The sequence below is a fragment of the Zingiber officinale genome, chromosome 10B (assembly GCF_018446385.1).
Source record: "Zingiber officinale cultivar Zhangliang chromosome 10B, Zo_v1.1, whole genome shotgun sequence".
NCBI classification, from domain to species: domain Eukaryota; kingdom Viridiplantae; phylum Streptophyta; class Magnoliopsida; order Zingiberales; family Zingiberaceae; genus Zingiber; species Zingiber officinale.
The window spans coordinates 161,794-180,745 of record NC_056005.1 but is presented as its reverse complement, the minus strand read 5'-3'; the positions used below and the strand labels follow the sequence as shown (position 1 = coordinate 180,745).

The 18,952-nt window shown below is 35.6% G+C and overlaps 1 protein-coding gene across 1 annotated transcript; it reads right to left on the bottom strand.

The window, feature by feature from the left end:
- Positions 1-12,949: 12,949 nt before the first annotated feature.
- On the bottom strand, positions 12,950-17,194 carry LOC122030346 (probable LRR receptor-like serine/threonine-protein kinase At4g29180). Its single transcript, XM_042589557.1, has 6 exons — positions 17,074-17,194; positions 16,407-16,974; positions 15,681-16,219; positions 14,013-14,148; positions 13,861-13,932; positions 12,950-13,197 (listed from the first exon to the last, which is right to left on the bottom strand). The coding sequence occupies exons 1-6, from the start codon at positions 17,192-17,194 to the stop codon at positions 13,092-13,094; spliced, it is 1,542 nt and encodes a 513-aa protein (XP_042445491.1). The 3' UTR covers positions 12,950-13,091.
- Positions 17,195-18,952: the final 1,758 nt, after the last annotated feature.

Below are 18,952 nucleotides of genomic sequence, written 5' to 3'. Positions count from 1 at the left end.
CGTTCGTAAGGTTCTCGTGATTATATCCATGAATTAAAAATAATTACGGAGCTAATTTATGTTGATTTGTGAATTTTTAAACTTGAGTTTATATTTTCTAACACATTGGGGATTAAAAAAATAAAGGAAAAAAATATATAAAATAAAAAAAATATTTGAGGACATATATGAAGTCAGGACAAATAGAGGAGCACACAGGAACTGGTTTCATCCAATTCGGAGGTCTCTAGGTCGGTCAACCGTGGATTTAAGAAAATGTAGGGTTTCCAACGAATCTGTAATTCGTTGGAGATTTCCAACGAACAGGCAGATTCGTTGGAAACATTTCCAACGAATCTGCCAATTCGTTGGAAATCTCCAACGAATTACAGATTCGTTGCAAAGTATGGTATGACTTAAAAACCTGTTTGACCGACCTAGAGACCTCGGAATCGGATGAAACAAGTTCCTGTGTGCTCCTCGTGGTCTCATGATTCTATAGATGAGCTCAAATATTTTTTTTGAAATTAGATGAATTTTTAACATCTAGGTCAATTGGATGAAATTGAATTTGAGCTTGAAAGTGTTATAGTTTTAAATCAAATTGGAGTATAGTTGAACTTGCTAGATTTAAAAAATGATGTTCGAGTGCTCAGAACGAGGGGAAATCAGTTTGGTGGCATTCGTAAGGTTCTTGTGATTATATCCAAGAATTAAAAATAATTACGGAGCTAATTTATGTTGATTTGTGAATTTTAAACTTGAGTTTATATTTTCTAACACATTGGGGAGTAAAAAAATAAAGGAAAAAAATATATTAAAAAAAAAATATTTGAGGACATATATGAAGTCAGGACAAAGAGAGGAGCACACAGGAACTAGTTTCATCCAATTCGGAGGTCTCTAGGTCGGTCAACCGTGGATTTAAAAAAATGTAGGGTTTCCAACGAATCTGTAATTCGTTGGAGATTTCCAACGAATAGGCAGATTCGTTGGAAATATTTCCAACGAATCTGCCAATTCGTTGGAAATCTCCAACGAATTACAGATTCGTTGCAAAGTATGGTATGACTTAAAAACCCGTTTGACCAACCTAGAGACCTCGGAATCGGATGAAACAAGTTCCTGTGTGCTCCTTGTGGTCTCATGATTCTATAGTTGAGCTCAAATATTTTTTTTGAAATTAGATGAATTTTTAACATCTAGGTCAATTGGATGAAATTGAATTTGAGCTTGAAAGTGTTAGAGTTTTAAATCAAATTGGAGTATAGTTGAACTTGCTAGATTTAAAAAATGATGTTCGAGTGCTCAGAACGAGGGGAAATCAGTTTAGTGGCGTTCGTAAGGTTCTCGTGATTATATCCATGAATTAAAAATAATTACGGAGCTAATTTATGTTGATTTGTGAATTTTTAAACTTGAGTTTATATTTTCTAACACATTGGGGATTAAAAAAATAAAGGAAAAAAAATATATGAAATAAAAAAAATATTTGAGGACATATATGAAGTCAGGACAAATAGAGGAGCACACAGGAACTGGTTTCATCCAATTCGGAGGTCTCTAGGTCGGTCAACCGTGGATTTAAGAAAATGTAGGGTTTCCAACGAATCTGTAATTCGTTGGAGATTTCCAACGAACAGGCAGATTCGTTGGAAACATTTCCAACGAATCTGCCAATTCGTTGGAAATCTCCAACGAATTACAGATTCGTTGCAAAGTATGGTATGACTTAAAAACCCGTTTGACCGACCTAGAGACCTCAGAATCGGATGAAACAAGTTCCTGTGTGCTCCTCGTGGTCTCATGATTCTATAGTTGAGCTCAAATATTTTTTTTGAAATTAGATGAATTTTTAACATCTAGGTCAATTTGATGAAATTGAATTTGAGCTTGAAAGTGTTAGAGTTTTAAATCAAATTGGAGTATAGTTGAACTTGCTAGATTTAAAAAATGATGTTCGAGTGCTCAGAACGAGGGGAAATCAGTTTGGTGGCGTTCGTAAGGTTCTCGTGATTATATCCATGAATTAAAAATAATTACGGAGCTAATTTATGTTGATTTGTGAATTTTTAAACTTGAGTTTATATTTTCTAACACATTGGGGATTAAAAAAATAAAGGAAAAAATACATGAAATAAAAAAAAATATTTGAGGACATATAAGAAGTCAGGACAAATAGAGGAGCACACAGGAACTGGTTTCATCCAATTCGGAGGTCTCTAGGTCGGTCAACCGTGGATTTAAGAAAATGTAGGGTTTCCAACGAATCTGTAATTCGTTGGAGATTTCCAACGAACAGGCAGATTCGTTGGAAACATTTCCAACGAATCTGCCAATTCGTTGGAAATCTCCAACGAATTACAGATTCGTTGCAAAGTATAGTATGGCTTAAAAACCCGTTTGACCGACCTAGAGACCTCGGAATCGGATGAAACAAGTTCCTGTGTGCTCCTTGTGGTCTCATGATTCTATAGTTGAGCTCAAATATTTTTTTTGAAATTAGATGAATTTTTAACATCTAGGTCAATTGGATGAAATTGAATTTGAGCTTGAAAGTGTTAGAGTTTTAAATCAAATTGGAGTATAGTTGAACTTGCTAGATTTAAAAAATGATGTTCGAGTGCTCAGAACGAGGGGAAATCAGTTTAGTGGCGTTCGTAAGGTTCTCGTGATTATATCCATGAATTAAAAATAATTACGGAGCTAATTTATGTTGATTTGTGAATTTTTAAACTTGAGTTTATATTTTCTAACACATTGGGGATTAAAAAAATAAAGGAAAAAAATATATTTGAGGACATATATGAAGTCAGGACAAATAGAGGAGCACACAGGAACTGGTTTCATCCAATTCGGAGGTCTCTAGGTCGGTCAACCGTGGATTTAAGAAAATGTAGGGTTTCCAACGAATCTGTAATTCGTTGGAGATTTCCAACGAACTGGCAGATTCGTTGGAAATCTCCAACGAATTACAGATTCGTTGCAAAGTATGGTATGGCTTAAAAACCCGTTTGACCGACCTAGAGACCTCGGAATCGGATGAAACAAGTTCCTGTGTGCTCCTCGTGGTCTCATGATTCTATAGTTGAGCTCAAATATTTTTTTTTGAAATTAGATGAATTTTTAACATCTAGGTCAATTTGATGAAATTGAATTTGAGCTTGAAAGTGTTAGAGTTTTAAATCAAATTGGAGTATAGTTGAACTTGCTAGATTTAAAAAATGATGTTCGAGTGCTCAGAACGAGGGGAAATCAGTTTGGTGGCGTTCGTAAGGTTCTCGTGATTATATCCATGAATTAAAAATAATTACGGAGCTAATTTATGTTGATTTGTGAATTTTTAAACTTGAGTTTATATTTTCTAACACATTAGGGATTAAAAAAATAAAGGAAAAAAATATATGATATAAAAAAAATATTTGAGGACATATATGAAGTCAGGACAAATAGAGGAGCACACAGGAACTGGTTTCATCCAATTCGGAGGTCTCTAGGTCGGTCAACCGTGGATTTAAGAAAATGTAGGGTTTCCAACGAATCTGTAATTCGTTGGAGATTTCCAACGAACAGGCAGATTCGTTGGAAACATTTCCAACGAATCTGCCAATTCGTTGGAAATCTCCAACGAATTACAGATTCGTTGCAAAGTATAGTATGGCTTAAAAACCCGTTTGACCGACCTAGAGACCTCGGAATCGGATGAAACAAGTTCCTGTGTGCTCCTCGTGGTCTCATGATTCTTTAGATGAGCTCAAATATTTTTTTTGAAATTAGATGAATTTTTAACATCTAGGTCAATTGGATGAAATTGAATTTGTGCTTGAAAGTGTTAGAGTTTTAAATCAAATTGGAGTATAGTTGAACTTGCTAGATTTAAAAAATGATGTTCGAGTGCTCAGAACGAGGGGAAATCAGTTTGGTGGCGTTCATAAGATTCTCGTGATTATATACATGAATTAAAAATAATTACGGAGCTAATTTATGTTGATTTGTGAATTTTTAAACTTGAGTTTATATTTTCTAACACATTGGGGATTAAAAAAATAAAGGAAAAAAATATATGATATAAAAAAAATATTTGAGGACATATATGAAGTCAGGACAAATAGAGGAGCACACAGGAACTGGTTTCATCCAATTCGGAGGTCTCTAGGTCGGTCAACCGTGGATTTAAGAAAATGTAGGGTTTCCAACGAATCTGTAATTCGTTGGAAATATTTCCAACGAATCTGCCAATTCGTTGGAAATCTCCAACGAATTACAGATTCGTTGCAAAGTATGGTATGACTTAAAAACCCGTTTGACCGACCTAGAGACCTCGGAATCGGATGAAACAAGTTCCTGTGTGCTCCTTGTGGTCTCATGATTCTATAGTTGAGCTCAAATATTTTTTTTGAAATTAGATGAATTTTTAACATCTAGGTCAATTGGATGAAATTGAATTTGAGCTTGAAAGTGTTAGAGTTTTAAATCAAATTGGAGTATAGTTGAACTTGCTAGATTTAAAAAATGATGTTCGAGTGCTCAGAATGAGGGGAAATCAGTTTGGTGGCGTTCGTAAGGTTCTCGTGATTATATCCATGAATTAAAAATAATTACGGAGCTAATTTATGTTGATTTGTGAATTTTTAAACTTGAGTTTATATTTTCTAACACATTGGGGATTAAAAAAATAAAGGAAAAAAAATATATGAAATAAAAAAAATATTTGAGGACATATATGAAGTCAGGACAAATAGAGGAGCACACAGGAACTAGTTTCATCCAATTCGGAGGTCTCTAGGTCGGCCAACTATAATTTTAAGAAACTATAAATTTTCCAACGAATCAAAATTTGTTGGAAATTTTCAACAAATCTACTGATTCGTTGGAAATTTCCAACGAAATTAAATTCGTTGGAAATTTCCAACGAATAGAATTCGTTGAAAATTTCCAACAAATTTTAGAGTTGTTGGAAATTATTTGGAAGAACCCAAATATTATCTAAACCCGGCCCGTTCTTTTCTCCTCCTCCTTGACCTAATTTTTTTCCTCTCTTCGTGCGTGACGGCGGCTGCGTGATTTCTACGCCCATCTTTCGCAGGTAAGCCACCTCCCTCGAACTCATGTCCGTGCAATTTCTGCGCGAGTTTCGTGCGAGACAGCGTCGCCTGGCCGCGAGCGGCCGCGCCTGGCAGCGCCTGGCCGCGAGCGGCTGCGCCTGGCAGCGCTTGGCCGCGAGCGGCCGCGCCTGGCAGCGCCTGGCTACTCGCGTCCGCGCCTGGCCGCGAGCGGCAGTGGCGGCCGCGAGCGGTGGCGCCTGGCCGCACGCTCGCGTCTGGGCCTTGTTTCTCGCGCTCACGGCGGCGCCTGGTCCTAGCGCCGCCGCCTGGCCGTACGCTCGCGTCTAGGCCTTGTTTCTCTCGCTCACGGCGGCGCCTGGCCCTAGCGCCGCCGCCTGGCCCTCTTGCCGGCGACGAGGTTGACCGCTGGCACCGAGGTTGGCCACTAGCAGCCTCACCTGGCCACTGTCGGCACAGGATGGCTGCTGGTGGCCTCAAATAGCTGCTGTTTGTGTGCATGTTATCCCGCTGGCGGCGTCGGCTGGCCACTGGTGACTGATGCTGGCCGCTGGCAGCGTAGGCTGGCCGCGGCCAGCATTGGATGACCTCTGTTTGTAAATCAGAGGGTCATTGTCCTTGGTTGGCCGTGGGGTGTCTGTGCCTTACAGCGGCACAGCTGTCCAGGGGTCAGTTCTTTACCGCTGAGCCCAAGATTATATTTGATAATTTGTAGATCTTTTTATTTTATTGTAATTTTGATATTATTGTATGTGCAGGTTTGGATTTGACGTGGCTGGGAGAGACGTTCGGTTTTATTTACCTTTGTTAGTTATATTTATTTACACATGATATTTACATGTTTTTATTTTTTTTATTATATGTTATTTGCAGTTGTACGTGAACTAAGTAATAATGGCCATTAGTATTTATGTTCTAAGAGTTTTTCTTACTATAATATATTTGAAATAGGCAACATGCAGAATGAAAGAAGTTTGTAGGTGAAGATGATGATAGCATTGACGTAAAAATATATAAGTTTTTACCTATTTATTTTTGTGTTGGTTTATAAGATTTTCTTTTTGTTTGTTTATCTTTTGACGTAGGTAGAAGAAGGATTTGGATTGAGAAGGATCTCCATAAGATTATCTTCTACTCTACCTTTTTCATGTTTTTGTATGACATTGGAATTTGGACTCTATGACATGTTTCTTGTAACTTTATTATAGTGTTTGGTTTAGAGTGTTAGTTGTAGTTGTATGTTGTTGTAGTTTGTATTGTTGGATGATGATGTGTGTTGTATTGTTAGTTTTCTTATAACTTTTTTATGTTGTATTGTTAGTTTTATGCTCTTAGTTTTGGTTGTATAGGGAACATGTTTTAATGATGTATGTGTTTGAGTTTATATTATTGATGTTTGTATTTATTTTGTTGTACATTAATATGTTGGTTGATTTTTTTGTTTATATTTGTGTTATTGTGTTTAGTGGTGTATTATATATATGTTAAATCTGTTTGAAAAAAATTTTAATAGGAAAAAATATTGAAATTAGATGGGTATGGATATTTTTTTTAAATTTGGGACGAATTTTGCAACGAAATTGGATTCGTTGGAAATATCATATTTATCAGAATTCTGTAACGAAAAATGTATTTTCGTTGGAAATTTCCAACGAAATATAGATTCGTTGGAAATTTCCAACGAAAATACAACTTCGTTGGATATTTCCGATGAAGTTATAGATTTGTTGGAAGTTTCCAACGAATATGAATTTCGTTGGAAATTTCCAACAAAATATAAATTCGTTGGGCATTTCCAACGAATATGAATTTCGTTGGAAATTTCCAACGAAAATATAGATTCGTTGGAAATTTCCAACGAAAATGTGGATTCGTTGGAAATTTCCAACGAAAATATAGATTCGTTGGAACTTTCCAACGAAAATGTGGATTCGTTGGAAATTTCCAACGAAAATGCGGATTTGTTGGAAACATCCATCGAAAATATATTTTCGTTGGAAATTTCCAACGAATCTATATTTTCGTTGGAAATCTTGTATTTTGTGACTTTTCCAACAAATAGTTATTCGTCGCAAATCTGTTTGCAACGAATACATTTTTTCGTTGCTAATTTGCGACAAATTTAGGGTTCGTTGGAGATATTTTCTGCTGACATTTCCAACAAATATTGATTTTTGTTGCAAAATTCCAACGAAATTTGGAACGAATTTTGATTTCGTTGCAAAATTTCCAACGAATTTTGCAACGAATTTCGATTTCGTTGCAAAATTTCCAACGAAATTATATTTTTTCGTCGCAAATTTTTGCGACGGCATATTTGCAACGAATTTTTTTTGTCGCAATTTTCGTCCCAAATCCAATTTCCAACGAATTTTTTTCTAAAATTTGTTGCAAAATTTGTCCCTAAATGGTAGTATTTTTGTAGTGACAGGTAGTATGTCCGTTCGAGTAAAAGTCAACCCTTCGACGATGGAGAAGCCGAGCGAAGGGAGATTATTCTATCCAGTACGATCTAGCGGGAGCGTCATGGTCGAGCGGACACCGATCGACCTACAGCGGGACCCGTCCCATTATCTCCTTATACCCTTTTGAAAGTTTATGCCACTGACAATAAAATATGTTTCGTAGTTAAATCATACTTTAGAAGCCTCCAACTTGTCGCATTAGAGATTTGCATGCTTGCTTAAGGAAAGATGTCAGGGATACTTTTTGACTTGTCTTTTCCTTGGATGTTTTGGAAAACATGTACACACATGGAGATGTGTGCACAAACACCAGGAGCGTAGCCAAGATTTAAAATTAAATTACCCTGGGGTTGATCATCGATGTTGGCGTTCTTACGACGGTGGTTACAACCAAGTCATGACGACAGGGCGTAGTCAACGTCACTGATGGTAGGGAGAGTGGCGATGACAAAACAATCAACAAGGATAGTAATGAATGTGATGTCGTGGTGGTCAGGGAGGAAGATAGTGATGGCAAGGGTGGGGGTAGCGGATGCAGCTGCGGTAATATCCCATAAATATAGTGTGCTAATAGGAAGAAGGTTTTTCGCGGTTGTGCTAGTCAAGTTATGGCTAGACACCTGTGATGAGGGATAAGGAAGGCGGTGACGCCAACTAACTAAAATTTTTGACAAACATCCATGTAATAGGGAGAAATAAGGATTGAAATAAAATTATGATAGGGGATATGGACTGAAATAAAATGACGATGAGACTGAAATAAAATTTTAATTATAATTTTTCAAAAATGGATGGGGGCGCTGGAGCCCACCCTAGCTCAAGGGTGGCTCCGCCCCTCACAGACATTACATTGACACTATAAAAAGGGGTTCCCATCTATAGATAGAGATATGCACAACTTTATTATTCTACACACTTTTTACTACATCATTCTTATTATTCTCTACATCATCAGAAATTGATTTAAATGTCGGAGGACCAATATTAGAAATTCCTTCGCGGCCCTGTACTAATATCTTTGTATTACAAGATCGTGTGGAAATTTCGCTCCTCAACCCTTCAATTATATTTTCAGCTTGTCATGTTCTCCATTTTCGGAAACTATCGTACATATGAATTTCCATTATTTGATTATTTTGTTTTGAATAATTGATATTATTTCCATAAAAATGACTAGCTCATTTACAAAGTCTTCCCACGAGAGAGTAACTCTTGTTTACTAAATCTGTTGATATTGTCTGCTTCTTTTATTTTAATTTGCCGTTGATAAAATAATCTCTTCATTTTTTTAAGTGGAAATTAATTTGGATGAAGATCTAGGAATTAGTCAGGGCTCATGTGCCTCATTATCCATGTGCGGAAAATTATGACCAGGACTTAGTCAGGGCTCATGTGCCTCATTATCTATGTACGGAAAATTGTGATCCTTAAGCAATGTACATATTTCTTAATTAGCTAGCGAAGAAGCTCATCTTCCTAATTAATTAAGTGACCAATGGTGAATTTATATTAAATTTTTTTTCCTTATTCTTCATCATTCTAGTTAAAAGTTGATTAAGTTAGAAAATTATCCCATGACCTTCTTGTTATTTAACAAAAAAAATACAGTCATCAAATTATAATTTATTTTAAAAATAAGATATAATATGTATAAAGTAGGTAAAATTAGGAGTAGAAAATAAAAAATAAGCGAACTAATTGATTGTCAAAATTTTAAGTTTTTATATTATTTTTTTTTAAATTGAATCAAAACAATATAAATATCGTGACTACCCTATTAACTAAATTATATCTTATATAGTTTATTAATATTTATGTGTTTTATATATAATTATTTAATATTCTACTTAATTTTAATTTTACAGAAGTTATGTGCTTATAATTTATGTCTTTTTCCTCTTTTATCTTTTGAATTTTCTTTTCGTTTTTCACCAATACATGATCTCATAATTTATTTTCATCAATTTGTGTTTATCATTTGCCCTTATCTTCCTTGTCGCTTTTCTAACTAAAATATGTTTGTTTAATTTCTTGCCAAAACAAATGCGTCTTATATTTCTATTGGTAGATTTGTTTAATTATCACATTAACATTAATTACTCCCATAAAAATGACTCATTAATTTACAAAGTCTTCCCACTAGAAATTAAGTAACTCTTGTTTACTAAATCAGGTTGATGTTGTCCGCTTCTTCTTTCTTGTGGTTGACCAAAAAAAAAAATCCATTTATTTTGTAGTGTGGAAATTAATTAAGATGATGAGGATCGAGGACTTAGTCAGCTCATGGATCATAATTTTTCACACGACGACCGGCATTGCCCAAGGATCATACTTTTTAGCACATGGTGCCACCATTACCACCATGTGGGAAACATTATGATCCTTGGCAATGTCGATCGTCGTGACATTTTACATATTTCTAGTGAAGAAGTCCATCTTTTTAGATAATTAAGTGATCCATGAATTGGAATTGATAAGGAGATTATGTATTTCGATTTGAAATAATGAAGTTCACGCAGCTCTGACGATGGTGTACATGATGCAACACTCACTACAAAATTTTTTTGATTTAGACGAATTTTACTGTCGAAAATTCGTCGGTACATTTGGTTACCGACAACTTTATGACATAAACTCATTGGTCAGGAGATGATTTGTCGGGAATAGTTTTTTTTGATGAAATTTAAATTTTTATCGTTATAATTTCCGACGGAATATATATTCTATTAATAAATTTCAAAAATATTTATCAATGAAAATAGTGTCTTTGTCGGTATACACGGTTGGGAACATTGTTCCCAGATGTTGAACAACCAACAATTACCGACAGAAACACTGTTTTCGTCGATACCAATAAACGAATTTTTCGACGGAAACCGCTGTTTCCATAGGTAATTACTGACGGAAACCACTAATTCCGTCGGTAATTATCGACAGAAACAGTGATTTCCGTCAGAAAATATTGATACACAGTAACGATACGGAATAGGGAATACCGATGGAAACAGCGTTTCTGTCAGTATTCTATTTGTAAAAAAAATAAAAAATGAACATTTTGTATTTGAGATCTATCTTGTTTATAATTTACATAACTATATAAAACCATCATAAGCGATAATATTTCATACATACAAATATCATATTTTACACATCCTAACAATCCATACATATAAATAAACACAATTTTAACAATTCATATATCATAAACACAAATAAATTTGTACTGACAAATAATCTTATGGATAGAAACAAATAAAACCAAACACAATCTAAACAATACATAAACACAATAATAAAAATAAAACACAAACATGATAATAGAAACAAATATCCATATCTAAATTCAAATATACAGACACTACTACAAAAAATTTAAAAGACAATGAATATAATTCGTTGTCGTTGACACTCCAAAACCATTGTAATTGATGGTGTTGTTAAAGGTACCCTTAACGACAACGATTTTTAAACCGTTATCTTTTAATACTAATAACAACAGTTTCACAATATTTAAAAATTGTTATCTTTTAAATATGATAGACAATAGTTCTGCAACGATTTTAAACTGTTGTCTTTTATAGAAGATGAATGGAAATCAAATCTACTTCAATCAACAACATATTATTAAATAAACGATCAATATAAGTATACAAATTATCATCCTTACACTTCTATAAAAAACATAATTACTCGCACATAAAGAAATTTAATTAGAAGACACTCAAAACTACTCCTCTCAACTATATCTTATTGCATGAACTTAAAGGATCTTGGTAGATGCTACTTATCATCTTACCTTGAATGTTCTTTGATCATTCGCTTTAACCATCTTCTCACTTAAATCTCAAATTTTCTTGCTAATTCTTCATACTTGGTGTGGTTACTCGTATCCTCCTCATTGCAATCGTCGAAGTACTTGTCAGTCACATCATTGAGGTTAGATGCAATCCTTCAGGTCAAGTCCATTATAGCAGTGCACTCAGTAAGTTTTTTGCTATGTAAATTAAAGAGAATTTAGTTCTTGACACAATATATTTATGACATAGATATATCTCAAGTAGTTATCTTACCCAAGGATGACTTTTTGTATCAATGGTGTATTTAGAAACAAAGACAACTAAAGCAGCAACTAGAGATGACAAGAATCTGAGACATCCATAATCCAGCAAGCTCAACTAGAAAATGTCCTAAAACAAAGAACTAGATGATTGTTACAATCAACTAGTTGTGATTCAAAAGTATCAAAAAAATGCAATGTAAATCAGCATTTGTATCCATAAATAACAATTATTAATAATAAAAATACACATCACACCTCAATCAATCATAGAGTAACAAGGAGTAAGTCCAACATAATCTTAACCATCAATGCGAACTTGTGGAGTGCTGCATATTGTTTGAAGGAATGTATAATGAATTAAAAAATGCAAGCAATTTAAAGACATAATTTACCAAAGAAAATATGAAACATAAAAATCTATGATACCTTTAGTAGATTGTTCTTTATCAGATATTGTCTTTCCAATCCTAGTCAACGCCTCCTCTTCAAAGTATTCTCATCCTTCTAGTAAAATATTTAGATACTTGTAAATATTACTTTGTATCATCAGTTTCATATTTTCCAATTTATTTTGAGAAAACTTATTTCCATCTATAAACTTAGCTTGTTCAAATCATCAAACCATTAAAAAGAAATTAAATGACCATTATTGATTTTAGGATTTTTTGAGAGTAGACTTTCCTAAGCCATTAAGATTTACACGCTTGATCAACGTTAAAAAAAATATTTGTATTCCTGGAAGAGTAGTTGCTTAAATAAAAGACATTCTTATTTCTGAACATTCCATATACTATTTAGATGGATGCAGGATTAGAGTTGAACACAGAAACTTTATTGAAATTTATTGATTTAGAAATTATACAAAAGATTAATTAGGTTTATTGAGTCAGAATTATTACTAATCTTGTATAAGATTGATTTATGTTGAGGTACCTGGAACATACATCTTCTGACAGCGGAGTTCACGGGAGGCGGAGTGACAAAATAAAGTATGGACAAGATACCTTCACAAGATAAGAACTATATATGGTAAAGGATGCTAACAATAGAAACCTCATACTCATTCTAGTCCTCCAAAAGAATTCAAAAGAAGAGCTAAACTTTAGACAAACATTTTAACTCTCTATTATTTCTAAATTCTTTCAATAAATATCTAGATTATGCTGCTATAGGTTCATATGTTGATATGAACTTTGAAAATTGTCAACAAACCTATTATGCTACACGAGGGTAAGGCGGAGTGGCTATGCAATGTATTAGTTAGTTGTTATGCACTTCCACAATTCATTTCAGGTTGTGATAATTACAACTCTTATCGACTCATTCCTTAAACTAATTAATAATTAAAACAAATGATTCCTTTACAAATACTAGAAGAAAACATCACAAATGTCTGAGAATAGATAGAAACAAACTTGAACATCAGATTTTGTTTTTGAATAAGGGATCTCGGGATTGTTCCGGTAAAATTATTACCCGTCAAATTCTGCAAGATATGAAAATTAAAAAGTTATGCATAGTTTACTAATCATAAGATTTTATTATCAACAACTCATACAGGATTTGGAGTGATGGCAATGCTCCTAAAGCATCAGGTATTGGTCCCGTTAGGTTGTTGTAAGATAAGTCCCTTCCATAAAAGATCACGAAGGAATTATAATATATCAGAATGAAAGATAAAAACATAACTTGTATAATGGATGCATTCCTCTTAATCTAATAAACTCCAGATAAACTATCAAAATGACTAAAACAAATAATTTCACAAACCATTAAAATATCTTGCTATCCTTCTTCCCCTTATCAATATTGTGAATAATATGTTAGGGGAAATATGTTCCTCATAACTTTTGGTAAAATGGTTGATCTTAAATATTCCAGTAATGGGAAATATGTTCGTTAACTTAGATATGAAAATTATTTATCATTATCCCATAGTAAAATCTAAATGGCCGAAGGAATTCAAGTATAAAAGATAAAACTCTGCTGCAGAACTTCCTGAACAATGTCCTAATAAAGAGTTTTCTCAATTTGTAAAGTTTTGTTATGTGCATGTCCAACCATGGTTTTATAAGGTGAACATAAAATTGATTGGTATGAACTTCTGAGATGCAATTACTATTTGTCATTTGCCCAACTTAGTATTGAAGAAATCTTCAACCGAACACTTATAATCAAGATAATATATATCAAACTGTTAAAGCAATTAATAAAATCTAATAGATTCTTAATATTTCTAGATGGGTTATCATTCATCTTCAAAACTTACAACAATGCCATGTATAATACTTACAGGAACTCGATTGCTGCAAACATGGCAAACGAGGAGGATATAGAACCGGACAATGCACTTGAAGATAAATTTCTGCAGAAAATCCTCGATCACACACTGTTTTTATTTCGCAATATTACACTTTATTAATTATGTTTTAAATTAAAACTCACATTGATATGATCCTTGCTGGATTTGTTCCGTAGCTACAATTCACTCCATCCCATGGGTACTGTTGGGGAACACATGGGTCACCTATCCAACTTCTCTTGACCCGATATAGTTCCTTGATGGCATTGATGGCATCCGCTGAGGTCCAAAATGATCAAATACCAAAGCAACGTTACCCTTGTTTAACAAAATAGTAGAAAAGAAGTTTCAAACAGCTAAAGTTGTTTTGAGCATATGAATTATGAAATGCAATAAGGTGTAACATCTAGCGAAGGTAAATAAAATAGTCGTGCTCTCCTACCTTAATATTTTTATCAGCTCAACATCTTCATCTTAGCATCATTTTGCACGCCTTCTATCTCCAACATGTACATTATTATTATGTTATGGTTCACACGATATAATGTTTTTTTTTCTCCGGATTGTCATTCTCGGATCTCATCTCTAATTTTGGTGCTCAATGAGATTGTGAAATCTTATTTAACAAAGGATCAAATTAAGTATATGACGCAGTGATAAAGGGGAAGGTCTCATCCCATTGCCATGGCGGAGGTCAGTGTCATGGCGGAGGTCAGAGTCAAGGTCCCCTATACCACCGGTCGATCGAGTAGCATGCTCGTCCGATCAGGATAAGGAAGACCTGATCCGACATCATAATAGCTCGGCAAGCTTCCGATGCTCAGAAAGACTGCTAGGCATCTGTAAAGGGCACGTCGAGCGACTTCTCCGCTCGGCCTTATACAGAGCTACGAGAACAGAATGGATTTACGACAGAAGAGCAATCGAGCGGCTTTCACAAGACAGCAAAAGCGTCGGTCGAGCGGCCTTCTTGCTCGGCCAAATAACACACTCATCCGAGCCGAGCGGTTATCCCTCGAACGGCTATCCCGCTCTGCTCAGTAAAAGACACTGCTAGCTGGATATTATCTTTCTGGGAGCATGTGCCGCTGACAGGCAGTATGGTCGGCGGTTGGTTCGGAAAGAAGATCCTGCGGCAGAAGCTTCCACTGTCACTTCAGATATATGCTCGGCTCGTTAAGGTATTGTGTTAGGGACACTTTACTGATACATTTTTTCAGTGAAAGCTTCGGGAGGCGTGTATACCTCGAGAAACGAGCACGCGCGCTACAGGAGCTCTATATAAAGAGGGTCCCAGCTTCAGCGGAGATATGTGATAATTTACTGTTGTTGCTACTATTCGCTACTTTGCTCTGGTTCTACACATTGTCGGTGACTGACTTGAGCGTCGGAGGATTATCGTAGGGCACCCTTCCCTGGCTCGACACTGACGCAGCTGTGATTGCAGGGTCTCGAGGAGTCAACACACGATCACCAGAGTATCACGTCCTTAGCTTCCGTCACCTCGACTATCGGACAAGATTAATATACTTAATAAAAAAACTACCTACTTGAGAGATTTTTTTTTTTTTGCAGTTATTTTTTGTGTAAGTAAGATGCATATGGGAAAGTATCAAACCAATCATCTCTTCAAATGTATCCAACTCAAATATACGATAATTTTGCCTTAAATAAAACAACCACCTTTCCTAAAATGCGCTACACACGCACAAAAAGAAAAAACAGAGCATCAAAGTGCAATATGAAACAGGAGCATGGACGCACAATGAACTATAAAGTGCATGTATAATTAATTAATTAATTATATGTACCATCGTCGGTGTTTGTCACGAGCGGATTGAATTGCATCGCAGTGAAAACTTCTTCCGCGTTGAGGATCGGAGGAAGGTTGGACAGGCCTGAGGAGTTGATAGCCCAGTGGTATTCCTCATTTGGGACATTGGGACCGGTGTTGTAAATGTTGCCTGCCCTAAGGTAGGGTGGAGTGTAGTTGGAGTACCAGATGGCGTCGTTGAGATAGATGTTCAACGTCCTCGTGGTGTTGGGCGTGAATTCTGTGAAAAAGAAGTTGACGTGCACGCTGTCGCCGCTAAGGCCGAAGGAGGAGTGGTCCCACGAGAACTCCATGATAGTACTGGAGTTGTCGGAAGGAGTGGCAGCGTTTCGCATGACGATGGACGGCGGCTGGAAATAATCATTGGTGCTGCTTTGGATGGATTCAGCGGTGGTGATCACTGTAAACGCATCGGAATCCATCCATGGTTCCCAAAGCCGGTCGTAGGGATCATCCGGGTACCTGGTCCCACTACACAAGCCAGAGTGTTCAGCGGTGGTGATCTCGGTAACAGCACTGTTTTTAAAGCAGCAGTTCGACAAATGAAAAGCAAATGGTTGGCGAGTTTGATTAATTAATTAAAAATCAAGAATTACGAGTAACGACCACTGTTTTAAAATTTTGGATATATAAAACAATAATATTTCTGTTTTGGTGAAACAAGGAACCGCTTAACAATTAACTAACTAGTCTCGTATCTCACCTTACGAATAATGCAGGAATGATCAGTGGAGGAGGTCCGACGTTACGCCGAATGTTAGTGATTAGAAATTGCGTCTTGTTGACAGCCGGATACATGACGTCAGGAAGCGGCCGGAACTCGAGCACCGAGATGAACGGCGTTCCCGAACCCGTGTTGACCAAACAAACCGAAACAGAGTCGGTCATTGCTACCGCGAGAACCTCGTACCAGGAATAACTAATCGGATCCGTGATGCTCACCGTTCGCCAGAAATTAGCATCGAAGTAGAGATCGAACTGCAGGGGATTCACGGTGTTGGCTCTGTTCTGGCCGTCGTAGTTCCCGTACCTGAAGGTGCCCCTGAGCAAGTACTTGCTGAACTTAATCACCGGCTTCAGGGCGTAGCAGCTCCGGGTGGCGTTGGGGAAGCTCCGAAGGGTTGTCAGTTGCGGGGAGAAGATGCTGTTGTAGTAGGAGGCGACTTGGGAGTTGACGCCGTCGTCGGTGAACGGGTCGTCGGTGACATACGGTATAAAGGTGGTGGTGTCGGTGTAGTTCGTGGAGCCGCCGCAGTCGATGCTGATGAAGCCTGTCGATGAATTGAAAACATTAATCAACAAAGTTTCACGGGATTCAATGATAGTATTCTATTGGTGAGATATGATCATCAGAAGATGGAGCATCGCGCCTTGAGTTGAAGGCAGCTGGCTATGAACTTTTGCGACGGCGATGATCTCGAGCAGAAAGAAGAGCCGGAAAAGCATTTTGGAAGAGTAGAAGATGCGTGCATGGCTACCCATAGCATGCATCTGCTCTCTGCTTTCTGCTTTCGATAGAAGAAGAGAAGACTAAATTTTATGCCAATTGGCGGCTGCAAGAATGTACATGATGACGTGATCTTTAAATTCTAAATCTTGTCAAAATATCTTTATAGTTTCTAATATTATTTAAACACACTCTTTCGCTCGGAAAAAGTTATCATATTTGACTGGGTAATATTAGAATAAAAAATTCACTGTGACCATGTTTGTAAGTATTTAATGATATGAATTTCCAATATTTGATTTTTTTTTGTTTTCAATAATTGATATTATTCTCATGAAAAAGACTCATTTACAAAGTTTCCCACGAGGGAGTACTAACTCTTGTTTACTAAATCTTTTGATATTGTCTGCTTTTTTAAAAAAAAAAATTGAATCAAAACAATATAGTATATATTATTAACTAAATTATATCTTATATAATTAATTAATATTTATGTTTTTTATATATAATTATTTAATATTCTACTTAATTTTAATTTTATAGAAGCTATGTGCTTATAAATAATTTATGTCTTCTCCACTTTTGTCTTTTGAATTTTCTTTTTGTTTTTCACCAATACATGATCTCGTAATTTCATTAATTTGCGCTTATCATTTGCCCTTTCTTCCTTGCTTTTCTAACAAAAATATGTTTTGTTTAATTTCTTACCAAAACAAATGAGTCTTATGTTTACATTGGTAGACTTGTTTAATTATCACATGCATTAACATTAATCCCATAAAAGTGACTCATTTACAAGTGTTCCCACGAGAAAGTGACTCTTGTTTACTAAATCAGATCGATATTGTCCGTTTCTTCTATCTTGTGGTTGACAAAAAAACAAATACTTTTATTTTATGGTGTGGAAATTAATTAAGATGAGGAGTAATTAGTTATGACTCATGTAGGAAAAATTATGATCCTTGGGCAATGCCGGTCATGAGACATTATTACATATTTCTTAGCGAATTAAGAAGTCCATCTTCTTAGCTAATTAAGTGACCCATGGACTGGAATTGATCAGCAGATTACGACGTATTTAAATTTGAAATAATGAAGTTCACGCAGTGGCTGATGATGGTGCATATGATGCAACATTATTGTCAAAGCTGAGCTAAATCCAACTATTTGATCTAGATGCATTTGACAATAAATAAATTTACTATATCATCTTTTCTTTTTTTTTCTTATTCTTCATCACTCTTTGATTCAATAGCAAATTATCTCATAGCCTTCAATTGTTATATACTTATGTTTTTTCCCCCTCTTTTAGCTAGCTTTTGAATTTTCTTTTCGTTTTTCACCAATACATGATCCCATAAATTTCATCAATCTGTGTTTATCATTTGCCCTTGTCTTCTTGTAGCTTTTCTAACTAAAATATGTTTGTTTAATTTCTTATCAAAACAAATGAGTCTTATGTTTCTATATATTGGTAGATGTGTTTAAACTTGATAAACTAGAAAATTTATCTTTTCATCTTATAGAAAAAACAAAAAGAAGGAAAAAAAATATATGTTTATTGGCGTGTCATGAGCGGCAGGATGGAGCATCATAATTTCCATCATCACCTTAATTTCCACACAACAACAAGACGATTGGTCACTTGCTCGAGGATGAATGACAATTTGCACAGAGCGCGACAACTGAATTATTGGAATAATGGCCGGTCGATCGAGGGAAATAGACTCTTTGATCGATGGACATAGATCAGTTCATACAATAAAAAGACAGTTCGATGCAGGGTTCCAAAAAAAGATTCA

Bases quoted from the DNA above. Each gene is read 5' to 3' on its own strand.
- LOC122030346 (XM_042589557.1), bottom strand. From the start codon at position 17,194: ATGCATGCTATGGGTAGCCATGCACGCATCTTCTACTCTTCCAAAATG. The intron at 16,220-16,406 runs GTGAGATACGAG...CTTTAAAAACAG, and splicing joins ATTCCTGCATTATTCGTAAG to TGCTGTTACCGAGATCACCA. The intron at 13,198-13,860 runs GTAAGTATTATA...CTTTTATGGAAG, and splicing joins TTTGCAGCAATCGAGTTCCT to GGACTTATCTTACAACAACC.